Genomic DNA, 9,111 nt, shown 5'->3' on the forward strand with positions numbered 1-9,111 from the left:
AACCATTCCATTCCTCTGGAAAGGAACTATTCCGTTCCATTCCATGTTGTTCTAGAACCGAACACACCCTCAAGTTAAACGCTCTCTTCGATTCATACCAATTCTTGTGGTTTTAGTTTAAATTTAAGTGTTTTATAGGAACGTCAAAATTTGAATGCTTTATAGGAACGTCAGGATTTAAATTAAAATCATGGCAGCAATTATAGCTCGAAGAGGGCAGTGTCTTATTACTTACGTGTTACACAAGTTTTCAATTTTGAACGGTGTTGTGTACACAATCCAAATTCTCCTGAACGATAGCAACAAAAACTCGGAGAGCAAAACCAAATCACGCAGCAGGAACTCTCGGTGTAGATGTCCGAAAATGAGTAGCAGGCAAGTTGTTGTTGCAGCGCGCGGATCACATCGGAGACGGAGCCGAAGGCGGGTTGCTATCCGCCGGCCGATAGTACGGCATGACGGTGTAGACGGTCTGCATGATTGTCATGACGAGGAGGAAGACGGCAGCGGCAAGGGAGAGGAACGCCCAGGGGCTCCTGAAGTAGGTGTGGATGAGGTTGGCGCGCCACATGTTCCACGGCTGCCTGAAGTAGCCGTTGACCTGCCGCTGCACAGCGTCCAGTGCGCTGTCCTGCTCCAGCACCACATCCCTGGAGATGCTGTTGAACAGCTTGGCCACGGCTTTGTCGCTGCCGACGGCGTTCTGGATGATCCCCTTGGAGCTCAGCAGCGCCACGTCCTTGGCGGAGTCGATGATGTTATCCATGAAGAAGACGTAGGCGGTCACGTCGTTCCCGGCGCCGACATGCAGCCGCTCGAACGCCATCATGTTGAGGAACATGTACTCGGTGGAGTCGTCCACGGGCACCGTCGGCATGCTTAGCACGCCGTGCCGGAAGCGGATGTCGTGGAGGCTGCTCGACTTGCTGGTTTTGAACCCGATACCAGCTTCGTAGAGCTCCACCGCCGACCGGATGATGTCGTTGTCCTGCGTGTCCCGGGAGTTGGGGATTTTCTGGTATTCGCCATAGAGCATGCTCCGCCGGAACACATCCAGTGGGTGGAGCCCTAGGCCAATGCCTGGTTGTAGTGGCCGGGAAGATGGGGCCAGAAACCTTAGCACCATTCTGTTGACGAAGTCGTCGTTCTAGCCATCACCCGCCATATGCATGCAAGCATTCAAATGGTTAATTGGCAGCCAAAGATTTGTAAGTCACAAAAAAAAAATAAAGAAGTCTCAACGGAGGCAGTAGGTTACCGGAGGCTTTCCAGTCTCAACGGCGTTGAGCTTCTGGAGGACGAGCAGCGGCAGCTGGTTCTCGAGCATGAGCATGTCTCGGCGGATGTAGGGCACCATGTAGAGTATCCCGTGGCTGCTGAAGATGGGATCGTTGCTGGCGTAGTCGTGGACGTTCTTCCCCGCGGCCGTCCTCATCACCTCGAGCAGGAAGCAGCCGTCGACGATCATCATCTCCAGGAACCGCTCCCTGCCCCCGCTGCCGATGCCGGCGCGCCACTCGACGCCGAGGTCCATGTACGCGCTCTCCAGCTGCTCCGCGTCGTCCTCGACGGCGGCGACGAAGTCGTCGAGCGGCCGCCTGGCGCGGCGGAGCAGGTGGCGCAGCGCCCGGCGCTTGTGCTCCTCCATGGGTAGCAGGTTGGGGTCTCCATGGTGGAAGGGGCCGAGGGACACCACCTGCGGCTGGTAGGCCTTGCTCTTGATGTCCTTGATGCACGCCGGCACGCGATAGATGCAGTGCCGTTCCCACCGCGACACCTCCACCGACTTATCGGCTTCCTTGAGCGTCTTCTCCACGTCCACCACCCACGTCCTCTTGCTGCCGCCGCCCGCCGCCATTCTGTTGTTGGGTGATCTATAAGAGAATGCTAGATTGCAGATACAGCTGATCTTCGCATTTGGACGTAGCAGCTAAGCTACCTAGCTATATGTAGAGGAAGACATAATGCTAGCGAATATGACGATGCCTTTGCATATACGTTTTTTTTTAAGCGCCTTTGCATATATGGTTACTTGCCTTGCATGCCATATTGAACGTGTAGACCAGGCCAGGTCACGTGCATGTCTACTGCAAGAAAACATTTGATCTAAAGATAGGGTAGAGGGTAGGCGACGCATCGCATATTCGCGTCATCGCGTGCATGTGCTTTTCCATAGTTTCTACTCATGATGTACTACTAGAATAGATGGGAGAGGGCCACAGGGGACCAAGCCTCCAAGGAAGGAACCCTTGCAGGCTGCCACATCCATAAATCACGTCACACATGATCAATAGGTCACCTAGCTAGCTAAACTAGCTACCCTTATTTCTCTGGTTATTATGGATACAATTTGATTTTCACAATTGAAATACTAGTGTTTTCGATTTAATACACTAGTAGAAAATGGACCTTCCCTCCAGACCTTTTGTCCCGGCTCAGTCCAGAGATGGGACAAATGGGTAGGCCACGTCGCCCCGAAATCACTAAGAAGATACGGGGTCTTTTGTCGCGGTCCTTTAAGGCCTTTTGTCTCGGTTGGAGCCTCTTGCGGCCTGCTGGCAGCCCTTTTGTCCCGGCTGGAGACACGAGTCGGGACATAAAGTCCAACGGTTCGTTCCCACGTGGAACCTGTTCGTCGTCGCCATTACTGGCGCACATAATTCGGGCCAAAGCGCGGAATTCGAGTCGCCGGCACCAGCGGCTGGCCACGGGAAATGATCACTCGGTGGCCGGCCTCTTCATCTGCACCTTCCTCACCTTCATATATGCTTCATATATCCTCACCATTGCCACACATCTCTTCTCACATCGCTCATCTCTCCCACAAAAGCTCTCTCACCCGTCGACATTCCGGCCTCAATGGAGCATCTCGCGCGCGCGGCACTCCTCGATCTCGGATATACCATCTCACGGCCGAAGGGATGGCTTTCAAGGTCACGGTCGCTCTCCGTGCATCAAGAGTGAAGAAGAGAATCCGCAACGTCAAGAGGGACTTTCTCACATTATTTGTCCAGTTGCGGTTTAAAGATATTAATTCTTTGGCCATATTATATGAACAATGCATTTATTGTTTGATAATAATAATAAATGAATAAAAACAAAATTATTTCATATTCAATTTCCTCACATTTTTCAAATAGTTATACATATATTATTTGTCCAGTTGCGGTTTAAAGATTTAAAGATATTAATTTTTTGGCCATATTATATGAACAATGCATTTATTATTTGATAATAATAATAAATAAATAAAAACAACATTATTTCATATTAAAATTCCTCACATTTTTCTAATAGTTATGCATATATTATTTGTCCAGTTGCGGTTTAAAGATTTAAAGATATTAATTTTTTTGCCATGTTATATGAATGCATTTATTATTTGGTAATAATAATAATAATAATAATAAATGAATGAATAAAAAAAATTATTTAATATTCAAATTCCTCACATTTTATAATAGTTATGCATATATTATTTGTCCGGTTGCAGTTTAAAGATTTAAAGATATTATTTTTTGGCCATATTATATGAACAATGCATTTATTATTTGATAATAACAATAAAAATTGAATAAATTTTTTATTTCATATTCAAATTTCTCACATTTTTATAATAGTTATGCATATATTATTTATCGAGTTGCGGTTTAAAGATTTAAAGATATTTAGAATAGTTATGCATATCTTATACATTTTACTATATCTTATGGTAGTATTTACAGCAAGGTAGAATCACATTCGCGGAAGAACCGAGAAATTAAGCATGCTGAGGGTGGAGTAATGTGAGGACAAAAATAAATAATAATAATAATAATAAAGCAAAAAAGATAAATGAAAAAAGGAAATGCACATTTTGTCCCGGTTGGTATTACGAGCTGGGACAAAAGGTCCTCCAACCCAAACCCCTGCATCGCAGCCACGTGGTGGACTATATGTCCCGGCTGGTAAGCGGACCGGGACAAAAGGTTTGGCCTTTTGTCCCGCCTCCCTTGTCCCGGTTGGCTAGCCTAGAGAAAAGCCTCTTACGGGTCATGACACCCCTGCATCGTAGCCATGTGGTGGACTATATGTCCCGGCTGGTAAGCGGGCTGGGACAAAAGGTTGGGCCTTTTATCCTGCCTTCGTTGTCCCGGTTGGCCAGCCGGGACAAAAGCCTCTTACGAGCCGGGACAATAGGCATGTTCTGTACTAGTGATACAATGAAATCGAGGGATACAGTTGTACTGATCTCTCAAGACTTCGCAAGCATACTCATGAGTAGGGGTGGAAATGGATCGGATGCGGTTCAGATAGTGGCCTTACCATATCCGTTTTCATATTTTCAAAACGAATATGGATGCAGATACGGATGTTGCCGGATACGAGTTCGGAGCAGCTGTTACTCGAATATGAATGGGATGTTTTATCAATTTGGAGCGGATACAAAAATAAGAAAATAATAAACTAGTAGTATCAAGTTCAATCATATAAAAGAACATTTGATAGATTTTCTAATTTCTTTAGGTTAGGTAATTGGCATATTGGGGTCGAATTAATAGAATTGGCTAACATAATCTTATTCGCATATGATATATCCATTTCCATATGCACATTTGCTTCAAAATTCAATACCATATTTATATTTGTTTTTTAAAACGGGTCCAGATATTTACCATATCCATTTCCGTGGACGTCTGGATTTGGATATTACCACTTCCATTTTAAAATTTTCAAATACGAATGTCGGATTATTCACTACCAGTTTCCACCCCTACTTGTGAGGGCACTTTACATTGTTTGTTCGAGCAGAAGCTCATATCACCAGATGCTATATGCATGAGACGACTTCTACTCATGTTTGGTACGCTTGTGAGGTAATAGGCTAACAACCCTACATTACTGACAATAGTTGTTTTAGATGGGAGTCGATGCACAAGGTATTACAACTACGAGCCTCACGAATTCAGATAATGGCCAGTATTTTCCCTGTCCATAGAAGGAAGTTGGGTTGGTTATTTTGTAAGAAAACTGATGTAGGCATTACCCTTCGGGTACTCAACATTAGACTACCTTCTCCGGCCCAACTAGGGGCCCATGAAGATTGCCCAATACAAGGTGGGCCTATACGTCGGTTCCAACAAAGAAGATATACTCAAAGAGGGATTCTCGGCGAACAAGGCAGGAAAACGCCGTACAAGGAAAGACTAGAATAGATCTTATTGTAACTTACTCGTATCCGAACATAACTCTCGAGACCTGGCATGCTATATAAAGGCCAGGAGAGGGTCTGTCGAGAAACAAAACTTGAGGACGTAGAACCACCGCAAGTTAGAGCTGGATATTTGCCTCTCGGCGAGATAACCAACACAGCCCATCAGCTACCCCATTGTAAAAGACAAGAAGGAAGTAAGGGACCTCATCGAGGGCCCGAACCTGGGTAAATCTTTCAACCAGTTTGTTTGGTATCCGATGTCTCGTGCTAACCTGCATGGTTCCATCAACCCTAAGCCCCTCGTGGTGGGCATTGCCGGGGAGCACCCCCGACAATTGGCGCCGTATGTGGGAAACCTGCTGGTACAAGGCACTTATCGACTGCTCCAATCACGTCGGCTACATCTTCGCCGACATCGCCAACATCATCGTCGGCTCCTTCATCGCCAAGCTCGGGGAACTCGATCCGTTTCGGGTCCTTCGAGTTTACTCCGCACACCGACTTGTCGCGTTCGACTTTCTCGGGCTTACGCGGTGGGTTAGATATGACGTTTGGGAGCGTTCACTACTGCATCAATGCCGAGGGTATCCTTTGGCTGCCCGATCCGTTCGCCCTAGTACATCAAGGACTACGGCTTCATCAACTGCTGCATCGACTGCTTCATCCCTGATCACAGTCGATCTATCGTCTGCGTTATCGGCACTGACTCCAACATCTTCGCCATCGACATTGTAGTGCCGTTCCACCTCATCTGTGTCTGTTGGATTTGATGATTCTGGATCATCAGATCTAATGCCGTACTACTGCCTCAACTGCGACACTAGGCACTTACTAGGCTCGGACGATACACCTTTCGTCTATAGTGCCAGGTACACCTCTGATGAAGAAAGTATCGACAGCATCACAAGGGAAACCACTTGGAAGGCGGCCCACCATCAAATCTATGCTATCATCAATCCTGTTACGGGAGGCAAACAATCTGAAGGCGAGCGCACTCCACGTGTCAACCGTGGTGGACGCCGCAACTTCGAAGCCAGCGCCAGTAATGACGATAGTGCCTACACTATCACCGGGGAAGAGTGGGAGATTGCTCGCAATGCCATAGCCAATAGCACTCTGATTACCGCTGGAGCTTCAACAGGAAATCTCAACGCGTATCACATTATTTTAGACAAGAATCGAGTTTGATTAGCAAATGAGCAAGCCAACGTTGACCGGCGCTAGCAGGCAGCCAATCAATCAAGCGAACGTCGAAGGGGGTTACCTTCGCATGGAAGCGTGTCTCGAAGCAACCAAGGTCAAGGGAGATTTCAACCACGAATTCCTCGCCTGTCAGAAGCTGATGCAAGGGAGATTACCTCAAATCTCTCCAACTCTTTCATGACTATGGACACCGCGGGCATGATTAGGCCAAAGACTGTCGAAGGGTAACATCTAATCTCGCAGCTTATTTGATCAACCACCAGCCAACACCCAACGATCCAGTGGTGCAAACTCACTGGAGTGCTCTGGAAAGCCTCGTGATACTTGGAGATAAACTCGCCCCTAGGAAGGAGAAAAATACGCATCAAGGCAGTGGATGTATGCATCGTTCGACAGATGCCCGCGACGATATTACACAGAGTAAGATCGACAAAGCTCGCCATCGGTGTGCTGGAAGGGAAGGATATGATAGCGATGATTCCGAAGAAACCCAGGAGCACGATGGCGAGCTTCGAGGTTTCGATTGTCTAAGCCACAGGATTCGGGAGGTGATGCCACCGAAAAGATTCAAGCCTACTCCCACTGATGCAACCAAGTACGATTGTCAGCAGGAGCCAAGGTCCTAGATAGACAATTGTTTGCAAACCGTGATTTTACACAAAGGGAACCAAGGTCCAAGGCCAGGTCATGCAGCTTTGGTAGTCGAAGCTCAAATTGGAGGATACAGTATGAGCAAACTATTCATGGACGGTGAAAGAATATGTGCATCATAGTCGATATGTTGCAGGACTCTGATACATGTTTCCATGGAAATGTTCCAACCTTGCCAGCATACCCTCTTGGCAGGATTTCCTTGAATGTAGTCTTCGGGAAACCCGACCATTTTAGGAAAGAAAGAATCGAGTTCGAGGTAGTGAACTGGGAATCATGGTACCATGCTATCCTCGGAAGGCCAACTGACGCTAAATTTATGGTTGTACCACACTACGCGTACCTAAATCTCAAGATGCCAGGCAACAACGAGACCAATATTACGGTACACGGAAGATTTTCTCGTTCAGACAATTGTGACTGGGAGTTCCAGAAGATTGCCGCTAAGTTTGGGATGAAGCAAGAAGTTAAAACAATAAACTTTTCTCCCGAGCAAGCTCTTCAAGGCAAAGACTGTAAGCTTAAGGAGGTAAACGGCGGCAAGAAGACGAAAAAACAACCAGACGATTCTGCGACGGCAGTACCAACTGTTAGAGCCTCGGCAACAGACGATAAAGCCTGAGAAGAAGGCACTAATTCTTTGGCAATAATTGACAAAGCTTCTACAGAAACTATCGGCACTACCCTAGAAGTCATCGGCACTTCAGCAGACGTCGGCCAAGAGAAGAAGGATCCTTCTCTTACTTAAGAAGACGAGCGGTGACATACAACTTTTTTTCATAGAATTTTATTATCAATTAGGATTTTTAAAGTCATAGCAATTTAGCTTATCTTATCATCATAGACTTATTAATAAAAATTTCAAATTTCGTTTATACGAGCATTCGACTGATTTGGGACACCCGACAAGTTTTTCAAGAATCTTTGCATAATACCGCAAGCGACGACTTCGGAATATATGAATACACTAAGCGAACTCGATAAAAAAAGATCGGGAGTCGTCTATGCTGATTATACTCAAAGGTTATCATCTAAGGCTCAGGGAACATGCGAGTGCTGCAATGAATGATAATCAAAGGGTCCTCAAAAAATAGCGATAAGAATACACATTGTCCTTCGCCAAAGCTTCAGGGAACATGCGAGCGCTGCAAATGGCAAGGATAATATAAATTATGAAATTCCCATGCCGGTACATCAAACAAGGAGTACTAAGAGCAACTGAGTTGACAGCGAGCATAGTTTCCTTAATTTACTCGGGGGTTGCCGCTAAACAAAATATACACTTTCGGTTATAGCAAAGTTGTGATTTCTATGGGTTCATTGAACCCGCAATGTGAGCTGATCACTCAAAAATTTGCTGCTGATACTATTTACAAAGAATCATAATACCGATGCCAGAAAGACTAGCGCGTCAAAGCATACAACTTAGTCGATGAATACATCAAATATAGCCACTGGCGTTCGAAGATAATCCTGCGAAGTATTGATGCATTGTCAAAAGTGGCAAACGTGTCTTCTCCACAAAAGATTTTTAACATTGATACAAAAGAGGAAACTTAGTATTGGGTAGAAAAGTTACATCGTGCACACGAATAAACTTGCGCCCAAATTATCTGAGTATTCGGGCACAAGGAGCTATCAGAGAGTTGATTTTATAGATTACAACGGAATTACAATAGTATCAAAAGCTACTCATGAGGAACTTCAACTACGTCATCTGCTTCTAAGCTAACCACCAATCTGGCGACGACAATGGAGGCAGGGTTCTTAACAGCATGAAAGTACTGGCTTATGTTGCCGTGAGCCTTCGCAATTGCTTCCAAATCTAATGAACGGTGTTGAGATAGCAAAAAGGCAAATACTGATTCGACTCCTGCAAGAAGTTGACTAAGAACCAACTTGCGGACCTTCTCAGCATTACTGAACTTCGACATTAAAGTCAGCAATGTTGGATGAACCGAGTTAAGAGGGAACATGATTTTCCAAATCATCCTCAGGCCTGCATAACATTTGTAAAAAAATCGGTGTACTTGGTGCACCCGATCCTGGAATTTTGCGACGAT

General features: G+C 45.8%; 1 protein-coding gene across 1 annotated transcript; it reads right to left on the bottom strand.

Moving 5' to 3' along the window:
• Positions 1 to 292: 292 nt before the first annotated feature.
• Positions 293 to 1,858, bottom strand: LOC124690718 (UPF0481 protein At3g47200-like). The gene is made up of 2 exons (XM_047224070.1): positions 1,259 to 1,858; positions 293 to 1,147 (listed from the first exon to the last, which is right to left on the bottom strand). The coding sequence occupies exons 1-2, from the start codon at positions 1,856 to 1,858 to the stop codon at positions 401 to 403; spliced, it is 1,347 nt and encodes a 448-aa protein (XP_047080026.1). The 3' UTR covers positions 293 to 400.
• Positions 1,859 to 9,111: the final 7,253 nt, after the last annotated feature.

Source organism: Lolium rigidum, chromosome 2 (genome assembly GCF_022539505.1).
Source record: "Lolium rigidum isolate FL_2022 chromosome 2, APGP_CSIRO_Lrig_0.1, whole genome shotgun sequence".
Classification (NCBI taxonomy): Eukaryota; Viridiplantae; Streptophyta; class Magnoliopsida; order Poales; family Poaceae; genus Lolium; species Lolium rigidum.